The sequence below is a fragment of the Sparassis crispa genome, assembly GCF_003851025.1.
Source record: "Sparassis crispa DNA, contig_000001F, whole genome shotgun sequence".
NCBI classification, from domain to species: Eukaryota; Fungi; Basidiomycota; class Agaricomycetes; order Polyporales; family Sparassidaceae; genus Sparassis; species Sparassis crispa.
Genome location: NW_020939748.1, coordinates 417,766 through 438,938, shown reverse-complemented (window position 1 = coordinate 438,938; position 21,173 = coordinate 417,766). Strand labels below are relative to the sequence as shown.

The 21,173-nt window shown below is 51.1% G+C and overlaps 8 protein-coding genes across 8 annotated transcripts; 2 read left to right on the top strand and 6 right to left on the bottom strand.

The window, feature by feature from the left end:
• Positions 1-768: 768 nt before the first annotated feature.
• On the top strand, positions 769-1,460 carry SCP_0201370 (hypothetical protein; the record flags this gene model as incomplete). Its single annotated transcript, XM_027754052.1, has 5 exons — positions 769-949; positions 1,016-1,092; positions 1,144-1,257; positions 1,312-1,398; positions 1,455-1,460. The coding sequence occupies 5 exons, from the start codon at positions 769-771 to the stop codon at positions 1,458-1,460; spliced, it is 465 nt and encodes a 154-aa protein (XP_027609853.1).
• Positions 1,461-1,594: 134 nt separating this feature from the next.
• Positions 1,595-2,068, bottom strand: SCP_0201360 (hypothetical protein; the record flags this gene model as incomplete). Its single annotated transcript, XM_027754051.1, has 2 exons — positions 1,595-1,824; positions 1,891-2,068. 2 exons carry the CDS (start codon positions 2,066-2,068, stop codon positions 1,595-1,597), a joined length of 408 nt encoding a protein of 135 aa, XP_027609852.1.
• A 412-nt stretch (positions 2,069-2,480) lies between these two features.
• On the bottom strand, positions 2,481-4,530 carry SCP_0201350 (hypothetical protein; the record flags this gene model as incomplete). The annotated part of the gene is made up of 6 exons (XM_027754050.1): positions 2,481-2,900; positions 2,943-3,317; positions 3,373-3,579; positions 3,629-3,812; positions 3,871-4,237; positions 4,293-4,530. 6 exons carry the CDS (start codon positions 4,528-4,530, stop codon positions 2,481-2,483), a joined length of 1,791 nt encoding a protein of 596 aa, XP_027609851.1.
• A 2,658-nt stretch (positions 4,531-7,188) lies between these two features.
• SCP_0201340 (RNA-directed DNA polymerase from mobile element jockey) lies at positions 7,189-8,718 on the bottom strand (the record flags this gene model as incomplete). Its single annotated transcript, XM_027754049.1, has 1 exon — positions 7,189-8,718. One exon carries the CDS (start codon positions 8,716-8,718, stop codon positions 7,189-7,191), a length of 1,530 nt encoding a protein of 509 aa, XP_027609850.1.
• A 96-nt stretch (positions 8,719-8,814) lies between these two features.
• SCP_0201330 (hypothetical protein) lies at positions 8,815-9,312 on the bottom strand (the record flags this gene model as incomplete). The annotated part of the gene is made up of 1 exon (XM_027754048.1): positions 8,815-9,312. One exon carries the CDS (start codon positions 9,310-9,312, stop codon positions 8,815-8,817), a length of 498 nt encoding a protein of 165 aa, XP_027609849.1.
• A 622-nt stretch (positions 9,313-9,934) lies between these two features.
• SCP_0201320 (hypothetical protein) lies at positions 9,935-11,509 on the bottom strand (the record flags this gene model as incomplete). Its single annotated transcript, XM_027754047.1, has 1 exon — positions 9,935-11,509. One exon carries the CDS (start codon positions 11,507-11,509, stop codon positions 9,935-9,937), a length of 1,575 nt encoding a protein of 524 aa, XP_027609848.1.
• A 2,238-nt stretch (positions 11,510-13,747) lies between these two features.
• Positions 13,748-17,848, top strand: SCP_0201310 (Probable beta-galactosidase; the record flags this gene model as incomplete). The annotated part of the gene is made up of 19 exons (XM_027754046.1): positions 13,748-13,968; positions 14,026-14,118; positions 14,181-14,305; positions 14,361-14,368; positions 14,416-14,596; positions 14,653-14,740; positions 14,796-14,865; positions 14,919-15,235; positions 15,288-15,332; positions 15,384-15,626; positions 15,680-16,545; positions 16,599-16,614; positions 16,671-16,756; positions 16,816-16,955; positions 17,008-17,038; positions 17,094-17,184; positions 17,238-17,508; positions 17,583-17,653; positions 17,704-17,848. 19 exons carry the CDS (start codon positions 13,748-13,750, stop codon positions 17,846-17,848), a joined length of 3,108 nt encoding a protein of 1,035 aa, XP_027609847.1.
• A 1,087-nt stretch (positions 17,849-18,935) lies between these two features.
• SCP_0201300 (hypothetical protein) lies at positions 18,936-20,223 on the bottom strand (the record flags this gene model as incomplete). Its single annotated transcript, XM_027754045.1, has 3 exons — positions 18,936-19,501; positions 19,556-20,070; positions 20,129-20,223. 3 exons carry the CDS (start codon positions 20,221-20,223, stop codon positions 18,936-18,938), a joined length of 1,176 nt encoding a protein of 391 aa, XP_027609846.1.
• Positions 20,224-21,173: the final 950 nt, after the last annotated feature.

Sequence of the window (21,173 nt, the reverse complement as noted above, 5' to 3'; positions counted from 1 at the left end):
ATCTTTATGTACCCCTGGCACCATGGGACAACCAGTAATACTGGGATATAAATATCAATGCCCTAGTACTATAGGACATCTCATATGATAATTGTGCCATTGGATCAGCCTTTGCCCTGCCTTTGCCCTGGGTAATCCCATATAATGCCCTGGGACATGTATTGGTACCATGGTCTGTCCTGAGAGGCTACTACACAATATAGATTATTAAGAGCTAGGTCGGAAGGGTACCCTGAAGTGATAAGGGTGAAGAAGTGCTACACGATCTGTCTCCTGTTTCTTGTGTCACTCCTCTAGCTGTCTGACATTCGCGACATCGGTTGAGGTGCTCAAACGTTTTGCCAGAGATCTGCGATAGATCCAAGTTTCTTTGGAAGGATTGGCATCCTTGCAGGCAAGATAAAGAACATGTTTGCACTAGTATTATGTTCAAAGTCTGGCAAGGACTTCAGTGAAATAAGTAATAGAGTAAAGTGAAGATTAGCACCATCCAGTATATCTTTCAGCACTCGGGGCATGTTTCAGAAGATGCAGACACAGACAACAGAATGGATATGCACAAAAAAACAGGAGGCCACATCGTGTCACACCAATTATTGCATGTGACAGTCACACGGCACTTCAATGTGCGATGCAGCCACCCATGCTTTAACCTTTGGCCACATGCACTTTGACGTCCAACTGTTATGCTTAAAAGGCTCAGTTTGATGCTCATTCCTCTGCATTCCTTTCCTCCCATTCCTGTCATTTGCTTGATCTCCTTACATCATGGCATCTGATGCTGTTATCGATCCTGCCCTCCTGAATGAAGAACCCACTCGTGAACTGTCAATCACAGATATGATTGCTGAATTTCAGTTGACTCACCCTTCTCTCAGCCCTCATGCAAATGCTGAATACTCTGATGAATCATCTCCTGGCCTCAAGCAGGAACCTGCTTTGCCCCAAGGTACTGTTCAGACTCGCATAGAGTGAGAGGCCGAAGATGCCAATCACAGTGATCAGTTCAATGCAGTTGAGTTTGGGCAAGTTGTCAAGAGACAGCGAAACCTCTCTGCAGAGTCAGAGGCAGAGTTAGCACACTTTATGGAGGTACGCACCATCTTCTTCATCCACCTGCTCACTCTTTTATGCTCTATGTAGGCTCCGAATATGATTCAACATTTTATTTTCAATTATGCGGTCTCACTTGAGTATTGCGACCTCTTTTTCAGGCTGTCTCGTGACAGCGAGTATCAAGTGCTGGACATGCTCAAGGTGAGTTTTTAAATTTGTGTCACATCCAATGCTTGACATTTTGTGTCTCTCCAGACCACTCTTCTTGATTATGCTCACTCTTACATTTTCTCCCCCACCATTGACTCTTATCAGAGCCCTGACAATCTGAACAATGTTCTCGTAAGTCTTTTTTCACTTCTGGGGATCTGCGCTGAGTTGAGCCTAGTGCAGAGCAGGGGTAAACCCCCGGGTATTTTTGAGCATACCCGTACCCTTACCCGCAAGGGTACCATACCCTCGCTCGAGGGTACGGGTACTCAGGGGTATAGTACCCTCACGGGTACACTCACAGGTCATCAGTATATACAAGGTGTATCTACTCAGGCATGATGATATTGTCCCACCCATCTCCCAGTCCATCATCCTCCCCTTCGCCCTCTGGACCTGATGTAATTGCTAAGACATCTGTATCACGTACAAATCCCAGCCGGCTCCACTCCGCGAGACACAGCAGAGCATGCACAGACTGCGCAGACAGCCCATTGCGAATGTGCGGCAGCAGCAGCGGCCGCTTGCTGAAAAGGCGCTCGACATTGACCGAGGTGGCTGCAAAGGAATAGTTAGAATGCAGTTAGTATATGTAGCACGAAGGACGAAGGATGAGTAGTATACCGGGAATTGTGAGGTAGTTCATCGCCATACGGGCAAGACACGAAAACTCCACGCGGCGTGCGTACCACCATGCGACTGCATCCTGAACTTCTTTGGTGTTGGTGCTCAGGTAGCGTGTGAGCTCGTCGCGCTCATCTGCTGTCTTCGAGATGTTGCGGCCCAAAAGGTTGTCGAACATATTTGCTGATGGCTAGTACATTCCATGCCAGTGAGTAGAAATGAGCAATTTGTGAGTGAGCAAAGTACATACCTTGGGTGCTGGTGTCGCATCCAGGATGTCAGCATCGCGAGGAGCACAGTGCGCATATGTGCGCTCGAATTCCTCGCGCACAACCTCCTCAGCCGTGTCGATTCAGTTTTGCTCCCATCTGGCATTCTTGAAGTATTCGAGCTTGTGGGATGGATGGAGCACTACGAAGTATATTAGTTAATATAAATTTTAGACCATGCATGACTCACCCATAGCAATTCGGTAGACATTGGACTGGTCCGTCTTATCGTAGTAGCAGTTGAGAGTCTTCTTTGCGAGGCCGATCGCTGCTCGAATACAGGGCAAGTACTGTTCGTTGAGAGAGTGGTTAGTCAGGTGCTCATCGATTATGTCCATCGCCGGGATGACCATAGGTAGCGAAGGGGTCGAGCGCGAGAAATACAATGTCGCGTCGTTGAAGATCTGCCAGCAGAGGTAGGTGGCGCGGTATCAGAGACAGTGACATCCTGTGACTCAGTCTGAGAATGTCACGCAGTTGTTCTGCTATTGTCCATTCTTCGTTGCTCATCTCAAACTTATGCAGCTCTGTCGACCTATCCTCACATATTGAATCTATTGGCTTCCGGTACTCGAGCGCAAACACAAGCATCTTGAAAGTTGAGTTCCATCTCGTTGCGACGTCGCGTGGCATTTTGTTTTCTGCCATCTTGAACGTGGCGACGATCTTCAACCAGATGGGGAGTAGCTTGGTCGAAGAGCAAATGATCGTGCACGCGATCTTTTGCAGCTGTATCCCAGTCTTCAGCAGGTGAGTCTTCCAATACAACATACAATTACTCACCTTCACAAGCACGAGTTTGACAGGTTGCACGCTCTCCTCGAGCTCCTGGATTTCCTCGGGCGACAGGCCATCACGTTCGTCCTCCAGCCCTTCAATGTTGTCTGCGCGGTCCTCTTCTTCGTCATCACCCTTCGGCACATCCATATTCAGGTCCTTTGCAAGCTCAAGCAGTGCACGCTCTGCGTCATCAAGCACGTCGTCAGCTTTGCCCTTCGGCAGGTCAAACTGACGCAAGAGGGACTTTGCCACAAGGTTCACAACGTGGTCAAAACACCGCGATCGGTTGGCCTGCCCCTGGAAGCCCTCAAGCAATTCTGCCAACTCGTCAATCATGGTGTCATTTGACGACGCATTGTCTGCAGTGACCCCGAGGAGCTAAGTCTACGGTAAGCAAATGAATTCCATGATATAGTGGAAGCCGCTGACACACCTTAATAGCAATGTTGAAATCATCGACCATTTTCGCAAACACTGCAGCCAAATTCACGCCATTGTGCGAATCGGCAATCTCAATGACATCGAGCATCATTCGGAGCAGAACACCTTGGTGATGAAGGTGGACTGTGAATGCCACCAATGCCTTGTTGTTGGGCGACATCCAGGCATCTGTAGCGAAGTTCAGCTCACCATCAAACTCCTGCTGGTAAGTTTAGCATAGGCTTATGCTGAGTGAGATATTGGCTGACCTGCAGCATCCTTGCCACCCGCGTGCGACACCGCACGAAGACTTTATGGACATCCTGAGCCACTGTCCACCTCGAAGGTATCCAGTATTCCGGCCGCCCGGTCTTCATCAAGTTCTGGAATCCATGGTCCTCAACAATTGCGAAGGGGCGCAGGCTCTCAGACACCCAACGCACGATCTCTGCACTGGAGCAGAAGGTTCAGCAAATCTCATCTGCACGATGTCGCATCAAATTCGGCTCACCGAGACTCTGTGCGGGTGTGTTGTCGAACACTGTAAGTTATCTTGCCCTTTCCTTTACGCTCAAATGATGCCGTTATAGAGCCTGACCGTGCGAACTTCTCCACAGCTGGCCGTGCATCATCTGCGGTCTTCATCATGTCTGCCGCGGCCAATGCCTCTTCCCCCCAGCATTTCCGGATATGTTTCCGGAGGTTACCCATTGACGACTTATCCCCCTTGTCCGTCCACCGTGCGATCTTCATCTTACAGCCGCGGTTCACACAATGGAAAATATATGCATGCGCGTGCATCTTTTCATCCACCTGAATTGTCACATCCGGCTTATAGAATGCATATGCAGGGGAGGTCCAATCCTCCTGGGCCTCACCTGCCAATATGAGGTGAGTCAGGTCTATCTCCTCTCAGTGTGTGCATTCACTTACACAGCTGTTCCTCAGGTGTCTTCGCTGTGGACCTCGAGCTCGAGCCGCTCGGCGCATCAATGTCAATAATCTCGTCTTCTAATCCTACTCGTGTATTCAGCACCTCACCTTCATCTTCAACATCTTCAACGCGTGCACATCGGTCATGTGTCAGCTGCGCAGTGGGAGCATCTTCAACTTCACCTCGCTTCTTCTTCTGAGAACTTCTGTCAGATTGAGTTGCACGTCGCTTTGCCATAAGATTGATGGGGCCGTATCTCTGGTCTTTTTAGCCCTTTTATAGTTCTTTCCCTTGTGATATGTAGTTCATGAAATAAGGTTACGAGATATGAATCTCTGGGAGATCTCCGAGATAGTCTGAGTCCTGTTTAAGCCCACGGGTATTGGACGGGTATGAAGGGTCAGTACATGCATACCCGTACCCTTACCCTCCAGTACCCCTACCCCTAACCCCTACAGGTTACCTGTAACCCTGCTCTGCACTAAGTTGAGCCACACTGGCAGAACACTCTGCAGCAGCTCAATGTCACTCAGCTCCCTCCAGAACAGGAGACGGGACGCTGTGCGGTTATCCATACAATTATCGGCAAGGGCCTAACCAAGTGGCGCAACCATGTTAAGTCCCAGGTCCATCATTCACAGTTTGCTTTTTCACTGTGCTCACAACCATCTATTAGATTGTTTCCTCTATGGCAAGTGCTAAATCACCGATTCATGGCATCACCGCTCTCACATGTACATGCATCAAGACATGTAGTGCCCATCCTACTGCTGTGTTATATATCTGGCTGGTGTACATCGTGAGTCACCATTCTCCCTCTTCACATTCTCATCTCATGTGTTCCATCAGAGGTTTATCTTGGTCAAGTTTCCGAAGCTCAAGAAAGATGCATTTTGGATGAAGGTTGATTTTTCGATGAAAGACATATGTGAGAAATATCAGTCCTCAGGCATGATCAGCAAGTGTGTTCCCCTCCTTCTCTTCGCTCACAACCATCAAATACTCATGGGTATTGTTGCAGTGCATATCAAGCCATTTTTCGCAATGACAAGGTTTTGTATGGTGAGTCGGACAATGTGACTTATCCATTTTTTTTTTTTTTTTTGGCCTCATGTGTTTATTGTCCGTGAGGGCGAAGCCCTATGGTAGACATAGTACTAGTGTATGTAGGGACAAGAATACCTAAAGGGAATTCAGTGTAAACATAGTGCTCCGCAAAGCTTGAGAGGTGCTGTAAGATGGTATAGAGTGGGTAAGTATAGTTAGAAGTAAGAGAGGAGGAAGATAGAGGCCAATAGGCCGCCCTTGGCGATTGAACGCTAGAGACCGGGATCTAAACCTGTCGCACTTTTGGGTGACAGCTTACTGTCCCGGACAGTGTCTCTTGCTGCGTACAGAGATCCGTCCAGTGGTCCCCCACTGGCCGTCGAAACTCCTCCGATCTCTGGGGCATGAAGGGGAAAAATGATGTAGGTAGTAAGTAATGCATGTACAGCGTGAGTTGTTCATCTGGTGGGTCTGTCAAAGAGGCTTGTCAGGAGTAGATGGCAGAGGAACAGGGTCACTTCTCTGGTAGGTCGTTGAACCGTTTGTCTGAACTGTCAAGAGGGCCAAATATGCCCAGGAATCTACCGGTGGCGTGGATGTAGTGAAAAAGTGGTTTCGTAGCCTTCGGATTGGTGAGTAGTCATGACAAGGATCCCGCGGCGCGGCCAAGCTCCAAGTGGAGCGCATGTCGTTGGCCGGTGTATGCTGTGCAAGTGAGAAGGAAGTGCTGAACGGTCTCGGGGGCGAGATGACAGGCTGGGCATATCGGACTCGGAGTCTTGCAGATGCAGTGTAGGTGTTGGTTCAGGCCAATGTGACCTGTTTGGAGTTGCATGAGGAGGCTGGCGTGTCATCAGGGAAGATTCATTACGAGCTTCCCGTAGTTCTTGGATGGGAGAGAGGCATCGATGCATGCAAACTTCTGTCCCCATTCGGATTCCCTCCAGTGCATCTGTGCAGTCTCTTTCAGCCGTGTCATGTGGTATTGGCGTACTTTTGAAACACTGGTTGGAAGATGGCTGTGCAGGGACTGTGGGAGGCAATTTCGTGAACTGGAGTTGCCTCGCGCACCGCTTTGGCTTCCTTGTCTGCCCGTTCATTTCCTTTGACGTCCTTGTGACCTGGTACCCAACGGAAGGTTAGGTTGCGGCGATCGATGGCGTGCATGCGGTAGAGTGTGTCAATGTCGTGATGGAGCATGTCGATCAGGTAGTGGCCTGATGCTGGTTTTCACAGCTTGGTAGCGAGGATGGATGCTTTGTTGTCAGCAGCACAGGAGGCCGACCGTACACTGATTTCCCATTTCAATAAGTGGATGGCCAGGACAAGGCCGACTACTTCGGCCTCGTAGACCGAGTGCTCTTATGATGGGCCCAGATGGTATCTAAGTACCTTGACAGTGCTGGACACAGGATGGTATAGGACCGCGGAGGCTCCAACTCCCCCATCAATGTCTGATCCGTCGGTGTATACTCGGATCCCTCCTGCATCAGCCCATTTCAACTCGCTGTCTAATGCCTCTGCTTTGCTGGGAGCAACCTCGACTTGAAATCTCGGTGTCCAAGTAGGGTGTAAGTGTACTGGCTGTATCTTCTCCATGTTCCCCGGGAAGATCTGGTATGCATGGAGGAGCTCGTGTAGGGGGGAGCAGTGACTCTTGACATAGCGGGTGCTAGCTCGTGCGACTTGGTCGTGTAGGGGGTGTGACGGGGGAAGAGTGCAGAGTTGGGCAGCCGCTCTGTGGCAGACCTTGTCAACAAGAAGGCGGAACGGGAGAAGGGAGGCATGTGCATCGAGAGTGTCTGTGGCTGTGGATGAAAGTGCTCCCATGATGAGCAGGGCTGCTTGTCACTGAACGCGAGTGAGAGACTTGATCGCTGATACAGATCTGTGTGTCTTCGACTGTCCGGGAAGGGTGCGCATGGGTGTTAGGAAGACATCCGCTGGGTACAGCATGCGGGGTACAGTGACACTGATGTACAGGCGTCGCATGTATGGGTAGGGGATGCCTGACTTTGCCTTGGTGAGGCGGCAGAACTGCTGTACCCACGTCGTGCCTTTAGCGAGCGCATATGCTGTGTGTTCACGGAAGCGAAAGTGGTGATCGAGAAGAACACCGAGGAACTTGTATGTTGACGTGGGCTGTACTGTGCAGGAACATAACTGGAGGGCTGGGCCTAGTGATGGAAGCCTCGCTGAGAGGTTCAGCAGGCCGAATTTGTCTAGCAAGAATTTGGATTGGTGGTCTGCTGACCATGTCATGGCCCCATCCGAGCGATCCATACAATGCCGTAGGTTGTCATGCATTTCTTCGAAATTTGAACCTGTCGCTATGAGGGCCATGTCATCGATGTGTCCCAGTGCGAGTGCGAGCTTGGCTGAGTCCAGTAGGTCCGAATTGTAGAACTGGTACAGGATGATGGAGAGGGGGCAGCCTTGATCTATGCCGCTGAGAATCTCGAAGATAGCTGAGGCGAAGTCATCAAAAATTAAGTGGGTGCGGCGTCCTTCTAGGCGACGCTGGATCCAGTCTACAATCTCCACTGGGACCCCTCGCATGCGCATATTGTGGAGAAGACATTCTGGGAGAGCACTCGGAAAAGCTGCTTTAATGTCCAGAAAAAGGATAGATGCGACTTTATGACGGCGCCACACATCTTTCACTGTCTTTACCAGAAGGTGTAGGGAATTCGTAGTGGTACGGCCTGGTCTGCCTCCAATGTGTCCGTTTGCTAGTAAGTCATTCAACTCTGCTTCATGTACCAGTGTCTCTGTGACGCAGGCGGAAAGAATCTTGCCAACACAGTTTAGGAGAGTGATGGGTCTGTACGCTTTTGCTGCCATGTAGTCGGGCTGACCTGGCTTGCGGAGCATGACTGTGTCGGAGATCTTCCAACTGCTGGGGTATATCTTCAAAGAGAAGGTCGCTCGGAATAGTGGTCCTAAGTAAGGGAGTAAGATGTCGATGCACCGCTTGTATACCTCATTTGGGGTCTTGTCCGGACCCGGCGCCCTGAAGTCTTTGAGCCGTTTAACTACAGCTTTTATTTGGGCATCCATTGGCGGAGTGAAGAGGAATGCAGGAGGTGGGTAGGTGACATCGGCTGGTGGAGTCGCGGTCGTGCCTGGAGGGGGAAAGAAAGCATCGTAAAGAATTTCGCTCTTACCTTGGTTGTCTGATATCAGCTCTCCGACACCATTTGTCGGCATGAGTGGTGGGATCCGGGTCCTGCCCCCATCTGTAGGGCCAGCTTGGGTGAACTTGTTGATTGTCCAGACTGAGTCGCTATCAGCCGACTCCAGCCAGGCCTCCCAGTGGTCGCGTTTTGCGGTCCTGATCCGGTCCACGTAATGGTTTTGAGCCGAATGGTACTCCATGTGTATCGGGTGATGAGGGTTGGACCTGGCTTTGTAAGAACATTTAGTGAGGTGTCTTACTTGTTTCCGCATTGAGCTGAGCTCTCTGGACCACCATCATTTCGTGTAGGGAGTAGGAGTAGACACGGGGACATGAACGTCAATGGTGTATTCCACTGCTTGCATTACCGAAGTCAGGATGGAGTTGAAGTCCTCCATAGACTGGATTTCCCTGGTCGGTGCATGGGCACTGGCAAGCTGTTCTTGCAAAGTGTGACGAAATTCCGGCCAGTCGACATTACGAAAGTTGTGACATCTCTCGGACTCCTCATGATGTACGGAGACATCGATGGATGTGGAAATGGGAAAGTGGTCCGTTTTGGGGGGACGGAGCTCTGGAGTTACATCGCAGGAAGTCAGCCTGCACTCAAGTGAATCTGATCCAAAGACATTATCTGGGCGGGTAAAATTCTTCGTTCCTGAAGCTTGAAGCGTGGGGGTGGCTGCAGGAAGCAGCATCTCCAGGCCAAATGATGCTATTACATCTAGAAGCGGCTGTGTGAGAGTTAGTGCTTGGTCTGTGAAAAGATGGTGGTTGCACTCCTCGTCCCACATAGGATGGTGTCGGTTGAAGTCTCCTGCCCAGATGATATGTCCCTGCTGATCGTTGTTAGTGTGGTCTAAGCTAAGACTGCGAGTGCTTCGACTTAGCAGGTGTAGAGTCTGTTGATGCCCTTGGTCATTGTAAACGTTAAATATGTGCAGAGGGCCTATATCCGAGTTGACTGTAATAGCAGTAATGTCAGGGGAGTCAACCTGTAGGTCCCGCCATGTGCTAGTCAGGAGTCAGGAGCTAATGAGGATGATAGAGCGAGTGTGTGTGTCTGGATGTGGGTGTCGTGGGGGGTATACAACTCGCCAGTGAGGAGTGGCATGACTCATATTAGCATGATCTAGGTAGGATTCTTGGAGGAGGAGAATGTCGAAGTCGCGGACTGATACCGTGTTTAAAAACGCGGATTGCGCATCTAAAGACTTATTAAGATTCAGTTGGCAAATACGTAAGTTAGATGGGTTAGTATGGGACTCAGGCATAGTCTAGAGATTGTTGGGAGCGGCCGTCGTGTGCTGCTTCGGAGGAGCCAGCTTGGTTGAGATGGTCATAGATTAGTGTTCAGTTAGTATCGTGACGACCCTGGGATGCTTGGTACGCTTGCTTCCGCTGAGCTTGCGAGGGTCATTTGTTGCCATTCTGAAAGTGAAAGGTAACTGGGGGCTCATCGTCTGCCCAGCTTTGTGGATACTTCTGCTTAGCTCGGGACTGCGAAGGTTGGGTGCTAGTCATTGTACGAGCTGGGAATGCAGTTGTGTGGGCCATTGGATGAGCTGGCGTAACCTCGTGTATCTGTTCCCATGAAGTGGGGTCAGCAGTTGGGAAGAAACGGTACTTGCTCTCTGGGAGGCGGTCCATCATCTTCTTCTGCTCTTCTAGGAAGATGGGACATAAACGGTCCCAAGCGGCATGCCCCTTCCAGTCTGGGCGATGCGCGGCTTGGCAGTTAGCACAGCCGTAGTTGGTTGGGTCAAGTTCCTGGCAGTCAGCTGTTCTGTGCCTGACAGAGGCACACTTACTGCACGTGTCATGGATGGATTTGCAGTCTGCACTAAAGTGTGGGACTCCTATCTTTTGACATTTGAGGCATCTGCAGGGCTCTGGAATGAGTTTCCGTGCTGAAATGTCAGTTCCTGCGATAATCAGGCCCTGTCTGAGTGCAGAGTTTGCTGATTTTGGGTTAGTAAAACGGATAATGAGGTGGGCTTTACATTGGCCTTCGGATTGGCGTTCCGGAGGCTTAATCCATTGCGCACTTTCAATGTCACCTGGGTCGTAGTTGTTGCGTGATTCAATAATTCGAGGGTAGTGGGGTTCATCGGGGCGACAGGCTATCGGGACAAATTCAGCAATAATGGCATACGTATGTGTCTTCAGTTGGCAGTTACCACCACTGAAGTGGTCAAGAAAGGTCTTCATGATGTCGGTAGAACGTAGCCACTTGGCCGACGTCGGGCTGTTCATGTTGTATACTACCCCGCCATTTCGGAGTTTCTTGCACGAGCAGAAAGCGAAGGAGGGGGGAGCGTCTGATGCCTTGATACCCATCAAGCTGTATGCCATTTCTGCTTTTGCTAGGAGCTCCTCTTCTGTGAGCATAGCTCTGGAGGCGTTCTTGGCCAGGGCTCCGTCAACGAGGATCTGGCTGGCTAGGATGTCTTCGCAGGCGAGGGTGGATGCATGGGAGGTCGGGAGTACTTGAGTTATGGCTGCAGCATATGTCAGTCCAGAAGGTTGCGGCACGGCACCTACCGGATTGGTATGTTCTTTTGCTATCTCTTCGGATGTTTGTATCATCTTCGTGACAGCTTGTTCGAGTCTGGAGGCTCTTTCCGCCGAGTTTTTGTGCTCGGCCTCGAGCTTCTGGAGTAGTACTTCCGTTCGATTGACGTGGAGCTCGAACTTGGACTCCAGTTGCGTGAAGTCTGTAGCCATGTCGTCAAGGTAGCCCCACGAGTTGTTCATCTTGTGGACAACGTGTTCTATAAGCTTTCCAGCTGCTTCTTCCACCATTAGTCTACTAGCATAGTGAGCGAAAGCGGTGATGATGTCAACCATAGCTGAGGCTTTGGAGGCCGACTTAGCGATTAACGAAAGACCCTGAACCAGGCTCTTCACATTTGGGTGCTTGTCTTCAATGAGCTTGTTTTTGAGTAACAGCTGTATAGCTGGTTCCGTCAACGGTACCTTTGCCGTCATTGGGAGCTCAAGCTTGTTCTGAGACTCGGGCTTAGATGTCGATGGTGCTGGGGTTGTTGACCTCAGACTGCATTTACTGGTGGTTGTGTCTGCCGTGCCAGGCGGCTGCGGTGACATCGTCGAGACTGTCTAGTGCTATCTGGTTATGTACTACTTTGTTTCACAGGTGGAAAGTTTTTTAAGATGCTAGGATCCATGGTGTCGCAGCCTACTCCTATTGGCTGGAACCGTGGGAAAATTGCCTTAAGATGGGAGTAAGAAGCAAAGAGGAGCCCACTTATCCATTGACCACCACGCAATCAGTTCCGGCTTTCATCAACATCTTGAACACTGCTTCCTCCACCCGTAGTCAGGAATAGTATGGGTGCAGGATGCAGCGATGTGAGAGGGCTGCGAGTGGGATGTCAGCCGATGTAGACATGAAAATAAATGATGATGTTCATGGATTTTACTGTGCTTGAAGCAATTCGATTATGGCATTTAATCAGGCACTTTAGGATGGTACAAATGGCTCAAAGAAAGAATTTTGGGTGCTTATTCTGATATAAGGCTCCAACTATTTTATCTATTTACCATGTATATATGGTTTATTTAGTATACTATATACATTTATTTATAGTGTGACCTGTACATGGTAAATATATAGTACATAAATAGTATATGGTTATGGGCTGTACAGCCCACATAGTCTGCATATTCCCACATAAAACCAGAGAAAGTTTAGCCAAAAGCTATAGAGATAAGTTTAGATTTTCTGAATTATAATTGTAACTCTAAAATAGGGTTGAAGTGATGCTTGACCAACTTTGGCTCATGTTAAATATTGTCTCTGACTTTCAATAGTCATTATGAAAGTCATTAAATCTTAGCATTTAGTGCAGCCCTCAACTTTTCTGACTGCAGAAAAAATAATAGTAATATATATAGCAAGCTACAGTCTTATCTGAGGTGCAGTTCTGATAATTATATAAACTATATATTTACCTTATATTTACCATCTATCTACCATATACCATTTATTTAGTGATTGGAACTGTAAATAGATTAAATGGTTGGAGCCTTATTCTGATATGGCCAAGGAGAACAAGCAAACATGGGACCAGTGCACAATTTGAGCTTCAAACTGATCATTAATTGACCCGAAGACAGTACTACACACTACACTAATATACAAAAGACACTCTCTAATGCTTCTTGAGGATTCTGTTTTGAGCACCTGAGAGGCACACCTCAAGACTGCGATGAATGTCGAGGCAAGCTTTGATGGACAGCCTTCGCAAAGCCGCCATGTGACGCCACATGAACCTCACCTCTGGACGGAAGGTCAGTCGAAGCTTTCTTATTTATTTTTCGATTTCAACAGCTTGATCTTACTGACACATGGGTCCGAATGTCAAGTCGATATCCAGAAATTTCCGAGGTGTATATAGTCCTATGTAGCCCATGTAGACTTGTTGCAGTTTCCAGATGCGGAGCGTGTAACAGACTGCGACTACACATGTGGATGAGCCCAGGATGACTTCTTTCTCGGCATATTAAAAGCAGACTCCAGACCGCGACGGACACCCGGTGCAATCACAATGGTCAGATGGGATGCCTATGGCCTAGCTCTGCCGAGCTGCTCACCGTAAAAATGTCCTTGCCTAAGAATATACTTCAGGAGAGAGCTGGACAATTGCTGCGATGGCTTTGGTCCTTCGCACCCCTGATCTCCTGGAAGTTAAGTGGCCACATGATACATGCACAAATGGGTCTGTGAGACCGAGTTTGGGGAGACATGGATGGGCGGGACAAGTAGTGTAGTACTCTGACCCGCTTGAACCATCTTGATGTCCATAGTTCAGGTTGAAAAAACATAACTTAAGGACCAATGTCATGTTCGAAAGACTTGCCCGTCTGCAGACACTCTCAGCGAGCACGAATCTGACATGCGCTACAAAGGATCGGCAGGAATGGTTGCCGGGAATACAGTGGGCACCGAAGAAGAGAGGACGAGCATTTAGCGGACCGCCAGCGAAAGGAAGACGTGTCAGGTTGCATACTCACGTGATCGTTCCGCGTTACCCTAAACGCGTCGACTGGTCTCTTGTGCTTCATATTTGCCACGCTGACCATCGCCCCGGTCCGCCACCATGCGCACCGCATATTTTTCGGACGATGTGCTTTCGTCACTGGAATCCTCTCTGTCGCATAAAAGCGACGCAGCTCCCACTCCCGGGCCTCTCTCGACGCCTCGCCATGCTCTGGCATCACCGTTCTTCGTGGGCTTTCCCAGCCTTCCTCTCCTTGTTCATCGTCTTTTTTACCTGGCCTTTCACGCTCCGGACAGCTGCGTCAACCCGAGCCGAATATGCTAACCTCGCTGCTGCGTCCCCCACGCTCAAGTCGGACAACCTGACGGACGTTGTCCAGTGGGACAACTACTCGCTTTTCGTCTATGACCAACGTATTTTCTTGCAGTCAGTGTTAAGATAAATATGCTCCCTTCATGTGTTCTCAGCACATTGGCACTTCAGCTCGGGGGAAATGGCTACTTTTCGTCTCCCCATACCTGATCTCTGGCTCGACATCTTCCAGAAGATGGTCGCTGCCGGCTTGAACGCAGTCAGGTGAATTGATAAATCTGTATTTCCTCTTGGTGTTCCATGGCTCAAATATCGGCGCGCGATAGCATATACATTCACTGGGGGTTGACGAATCCCGCTCCCGGCGTGCTCGACTTCAACGACTGGCGCGCCCTCCAGCCGTTCTTCGACGCTGCGAAACTCGCAGGGCTTTGGATCGTGCTGCGCCCAGGTGCATTTTCTCTCTCTCATCGTTCCCTTGCTTTCTTAATGCCTCTCGCGCTCAGGTCCATACGTAAGATCTCTGTCACTCTCCCGCACGGCGCCGCTAACGCTCCTCAGATCAATGCCGAGACGACCGCTGGCGGCATTCCGCACTGGGTCACGAGTCTCGTCGCGGGTCAGCTCCGTACGAACGCGTCGGACTATGAGGCTGCGTGGCAGCCGTACATCGCCCGCATCGCTGAGAATGTCATCCCGAACCAGGTTTCTAGCGGCGGGCCCATCCTCGCCGTACAGGTCGGTAAGTATGCTGCTTGAGAAGAGGCTGGAATTGACGCTGACGTCGACACGGTGAAGATAATGAATATTATCAGGATGCGGTCACCGGGGAATACTTCGCCGAGCTCGAGGCGGCGTACCGCTCAGCGGGTGTCGTCATCCCCTTGTGAGTTTCTCACGAATCCGTGCAAGCTAGATAGTAGGCTGAAAGGCGGGAACAGGACGTACAACGATCCGGGCGAAGGCAGCAATTTCATCAACGGTACAGGCGCTGTCAACATCTACGGACTTGTACGTGCGCATCCTGCTTTTCCTCATGCCGACTCTAACGCTCTACTTCGTAGGACTCGTACCCACAAGGCTTCGATTGTTCCCATCCTGAGCAGTGGGCATCGGTCGTGACGAACTATCATCAGTACCACGAGGAGGTCGACCCAGGCGAGCCGTGGTATATGCCCGAGTTCCAAGGTGCCGTGCACAATGTTTTCATGTCTTCTTCGTGGCAACTCATCTTCGACATGACAGGCGGCGCATTTGACCCGTGGGGCGGTCCCGGTTACAACAACTGCGAAATTCTGACGGGCGCAGATTTCATGGACGTGTTCTACAAGCAGAATTGGGCGTCGAATGTAAAGCTCATATCCTATTACACGGTTTACGGGTACGACCTTCGTTGTGTCATCCCTTATCCATTCTGAGTCCACCCTTTTCAGTGGCACAAGCTGGGGAGGACTTCCTGAGCCTTCGGTATACTCAAGGTGACTTTTGGTTCTGGTTCCTCCTGGACTGACCATGTTCACCGCACGCAGCTACGACTACGGCGCGTCGATACGCGAGTCGCGGCTGCTGAGCGACAAGTACGACGAAATTAAGCGCCAGGGAATATTTATCCGCAGTTCACCTTCGTTCCGCAAGACTGACTGGGTCGGCGACACCAGCACTACGATCCCTGGCGTCACCGTCAACGGCTCGGGCGCGTACGTCACCCTCCTGTACAACTACGATACGGGGACCGGGTTCTACATCGCACGCCAAGCGGACTCGACCTCTACGTCAGTCGGACTAGTGCGCTGTCTATATAGCCACTGACAGCGATTGCACGCAGGACCAATATTAACTTCACCCTGACAGTTCCCACCTCGGCTGGCACACTCACGATCCCCAGCACGTCAGGCGCGATTGCGCTCGACGGGCGGCAGAGCAAGGTCATCGTGACCGACTACGCTTTCGGTGCACAGTCAAGCGTGCTGTACTCCACCGCGAGTATATTCTACGCCGGTACCATCGGCGCACGCGACGTGCTGTTCCTCTACGGCGACGCCACTCAGAGCCACGAGGTCGCGCTCGTTCTGAACGGATCTAGCGCTCAAGCGTCAGACGTCTCTTACTCCAACGCTGGAGGAGCAGGGGGAATCACGACCGTGACCTTCCTCCCCGGAATCACCGGGCTCGTCACAGTCTGGGACTCGGCAACCCAGCTTATACTGTACGCGGACCCCATCACGACCGCGACCTTCTGGGCGCCTGCAATCCCCACTGCAGGCGCGTCCACGGACTTCCCGAACTACTTCCAGTTCGGAACGAACGAGACCGTGCTCATCGGCGGGCCTTACCTCGTGCGCAACGCGTCCATCGCCGACGGCGAGCTCGCGCTCCGCGGGGACCTTAACGCGAGCATCCCGCTCACAGTCGTCGCCCCTCCCGAGGTGACGCGCGTATCGTGGAACGGCGTGCCCGTCGAACTCGAGTTCGCCTCGGCCGACGGCGGCGCACAGGGCGGGGTGCTCGCAGGGTCTCTCCAGATGAGCACGGCGCTGGCGCAAGTGACGGTACCTGCGCTGACCGGGTGGCGCTACAACAACAGTTTACCCGAGGTGTTGAGTAACTATTCGGATGCGGAGTGGGTCGTGGCGAACCATACGACGACGAACATTCCGGCGATGCTGTATGGGGACGGGCGGGTGTTGTATGGTGCGTATCTTCCGTTTTGTGCGTGGCGAGGGCGCGCTGATGCTTGGGGACAGGTTGTGACTATGGATAGTGAGTGTGGTGTGAGGTCTTTGCATTTCTGGTGCGAGTACTGAACAACCTTCTAGCTGCGAGAATGCCGTCCTCTGGCGCGGCCATTTCGAAGGTACCGGATCCGAGACTTCTGTCAATCTGACGATCAACGGCGGCACCGGTGTGTCTTCTTTTTCCACGAGTCCGACACTACGATAGGCTAAGTGCCCACTCTCCTAGCGTTCGGCGCTACGGTGTATCTGAATGATGTATTCCTCAACTCCACGTACGACATCTCGGCGGAGCAGACCACTGAGCTGTACACATTCCCTCCGGGCTCCGTGCAGGTCGGGCAGGACAACGTCATCACGGTCGTGCAGGTATGTGCAGGCCGTTCTCTTGTAAAATGCTGAGCCTGAAAATCGGATGCAGGACAGTTCGGGAAACGACGAAGATGCCAATGGTGATCGTTTCTTTACCTTTGCATGGCTAGATAGTCTAACGGCGTTGTTGTGCAGAGAAATCACCCCGCGGCATCCCCGGCTTCCAACTCAACGGTGGGAACTTCACCGTGTGGAAGGTCCAAGGCAAGCTCGGCGGCTACATGAAGTCAGTCTCTTCCTTCTCTGCATGTCTCCCGTTGTAACGCGTTTCGCCTGCAGCTACCCCGACAAGGTCCGGGGCGTGCTCAACGAGGGCGGCTTCTATGGCGAGCGCGAAGGCTGGCATCTGCCCGGCTTCGACACGTCCAGCTGGACCACCCGCGAGCTGACCGAAGGCCTCCCCGGCGGTGGACCCGGCATTGGCTTCTTCGTCACGACGTTCGATCTCGCCGTCCCCGCCAATTCGGACGTGCTGATGTCGTTCCAGTACGACACGTCGAGCCAACCATACCGCGCGCAGCTATATGTGAACGGCTGGTACTATGGCAAGGTGCGCGTGCTTGAATGCGTGCGCGAATGCGTGCGATATCAGATGCCCCTTCTCACGATAATTTGGTTCTCTAGCGCGTCGCGAACTTCGGCCCGCAGACTAATTTCCCCGTCTCCCAGGGCATCCTGAACTACAGCGGCACGAAGTGAGTGCCCCGCCCGACAGTTTGCGAGTCTCTGCTGACCAGTTGTCCAGCACCGTCGCCGTGGCCCTCTGGTCCATGGAAAATACCCCAGTCTCGCCCACGCTCGCATTGCAAGTCAACACCGTCATTGAGGGCGGCGTTGGGGCCATCGCTCTCAATAACCCTGGGTGGACGCCGCGTCCCTCAGCGTCTTAAACTCGACACAAACAGCGTCAGAAGAAAGAAACAGTTCGACAGACTTGGAATGGATGATGCGCGTATCGTTGTACCCCTGCTTTACTTAGTTGTGTTGCGTGCATTTTGTAGTACAATTCAAGTTCTATCATTTTGCTGAATATGTGTACAATGTTCGGTCCTTGCCTAGCTTGTGAATCAGCTCGACTTCGTCAATACTCTGGACGGTCTCCAGACTGCAGGATCGAGGTGACGTCAGCGGGCCAATTAAAGCACGATCCATGTACCGGCAGACTGTCCTTGGGACAAGCAGGCGAGGAATCGAAAATCAAGATTCGTAGAGAATTCGTCAAAAGCCAGCTTGGGAATTGTCACAAGATTCAGAAGAGCTTTTGATGGCACACCTCGCCTATCTAGTCACCGGTACCTTTCACTAGGGAATTTAATATTGCTCAGGTTTGCATTGTCTGGGGCCCAGCACGCGCCGCGCCATGGCGGAGTGAACAAGGGCGACGCGAATAAAAAAAACCGGGATGCAACATGTTTTGGCAAGCATAGGTGATACGTACACCACGAAGTACGGGGACACAAACTCTCGCTGATCACCATCTAAAAAATTCCTGGCTCGTTGGAGGATGCCCGTTCATGCATATGCTTCAATGGCTTGATAGGCACCGAAGCACATAAGCTGAAGGACTCACCGCGCCCAGCAAGGCGTACATGCAACAATCCTGGGCGAGGTTGGGCGCTTATTCAAATTGGGGGAGTGTGATTGTGACAGACGCGAGAAGTCACGCATGTTGTATGTCACGGAATATGAATCGACAGTTATGCATCGACGCGTTGTTAAAGTTGTTTTGTCGTGACTGATTACTTTCTTGTGCCATTAAATTTGCATATATCATCCCTAGTTTGCAGTAGAATTTCGAGAACACCACCGCATGTCTCAACGAACGACCTGAAGTGTGATCGATAAATGTTGCGAAACTTAAATAAGTCCGACTGACGTGTATACTTCCAAATCGTCCGACTGTTCCACGACGCGCTCGATACAAACAGGTGTGCAGGACACAGTGACAGAGGTACAAAATAACGCCCCAGAGACTTGTTATGCGAGATCATAAGGACCAGTGGTTACAAGCCCTTCTACCTCGCCGAGAAGTATGTCCGCCTGCTTCGTCGACGAGGCAAGCCAACCCTCTTCACCGTGGTACTTCCGCAACCAAAGCAATACGGCACAAGCTTTCTTCCATGCACCCTCATTAGCAGGTTTTGTCTTGTATCTCGTTAGGTCACAGTGCAGCAAGAAGTACTGCCTCTCAGACAAGCATTCAATGACAACAGTGGACTTCCATTCATTTAGCATGGCAATCTGGTTGTGATCCTCGCTGCCCTGCAGAAGAACGAAAGGAAGCATCCATATGAATGATTCGAGATGGTGGTGGTAGTGGCGAGTACCCATCCGGGCCATCCCACGGTTGCGATAGAATAGATCTAGTGCCCTGAAATTATGGGTTCCGATACCATTGGGCGAGGGAGACTCTGGAGAGTGTGTGACGTCGACACAGACATCGAGATCGATGAAAAGACCGCGCTTTGAAGCAGAATCATACACCAGGTTCTGCAGGTAGACATGGCCGAGCTGCACGCCTTTCGACCAGCGCTGGAAATGATCTGACAAGGCAGAGCGGTGAGTTGCACATAGGCACGCACAGACGAATGACCCACCACGACAGCAGTCTAACCATGCACTTATGAACTCTTCACCTTCTAGTTGATCGATACATATGAGTTTACGCGGTACCAGTAAGCGAGGCACTCGTCGCCTGCGGGCTTTCCTGAAGTCTTGCATCATGGTTTTCTCCATCGCAAGTTTCACTCCTCCCACGGATGTGGTAGGAGCCGCAATTGTGCAGGCCTCGTCAATGACTGGCGCAGGCTTTCCGATCGAGTCCTTATCCGCTTGTTCGCAGTCTCCAGAATGGATAGGTTCTGCCCCGTTGATCCAGAATTTTTGTGGCTTGGCCAGACTAGATTTGTCGACAGAGGTAGGAGATACATCCAGTGCTTGGAGCATGATGCTGCGGTGACAAACCCGGTTATAATACGGATATATTGAGTCTGTGGCACTACCGTCGTCCGGCGTGTTTTGGGCACACAGGCCTCCAGGGTATAAGCTGAGTGATCCACGTCTTCTACTATAATTGAACCCCGTAGCAATCCAGTTTTGTAACAGGTCAAACCTGGTGCAGAAGTGAATTATGTGTGAAATGGTCGGGGCGGAACATACTTAATGCATACCTCAACTTATGAACGGTAACGCCGCTCCAAGCAAATCCAGTAGTAATGATCATGTTGGCGAACGCCCACAGCCAGAAAGCACAGTTATCAAACATCAAGTTCAGAAAGCGAGAGCAAGTCGTTACGGAGGCCTAAAGACGTTTAGAAGGCAACCGTGACTGTGACAGCGTCCTGACTACTGGCACGTGCACGTGGCCCGATAAGGTAGGACCCCGGCGAATCAACTAAGAGCTCCGGCGACGGCATTTCTCGGCGGTGGCCAACCACCCATTATCGACTCTACTCTCGACGTTGTTTTTCTTCCTTTGTAATTTTACAGGCATACGAGTGTCGCGAAAGACGTGGGCTGCGCGTACCGGATTGCAAACAGTTTGTACTTAGATAGTGGCCGAGTGCGCGGTTTGTAGATCTGAAATTCTGATTGCATTGAATGTACACATACAGAGATATGTATACACGAAGTCGGTCGTGCGATAAAATGACGGTATCGCATACTTGCCGACAGCACGCACCGGTGGACAATGCCTTGCTGAGCAATATGGTCAGGAGAACTTCCACGGGCGAAAAATATGCAGAATGGAGATGGCGACATCCCTGATCACAAGTACTAAAGAAAGTTCACCTCGGCGTACCACAGTGTTTTTGCTGAGGGGTATGGCGAGGCCATATACTCAGAAGTATTGGGCGATATCGGAATATTTCTGTGTTACCGTCACTTCTGAAGCCCCGAAACTCGCACTGGTCACAGCACAGCGGAGCTTGAGCTTGAGCGCAGTCGTATTGGTGCGCAGTGACAGGAAAGGATGCACAGACAATGTGGAGGGAAGACGCCAAGCGCGGAATCCCGAGTCGCGACGTAAATATTCGCGCAATACTGCCGTTACCGCACAGAAATCCTGACCAGGAGGTAAGTCAATATTGAGCCCATGATACGAGAAAAAAACCAACTCACAACGTGTCCGCTTGACTGGGGAAGCAGCGAAACGCCACAGTGTGCCGATCCTGCGGCACGATACATCCTGTGTAGTTCTCTAATACAAGATCA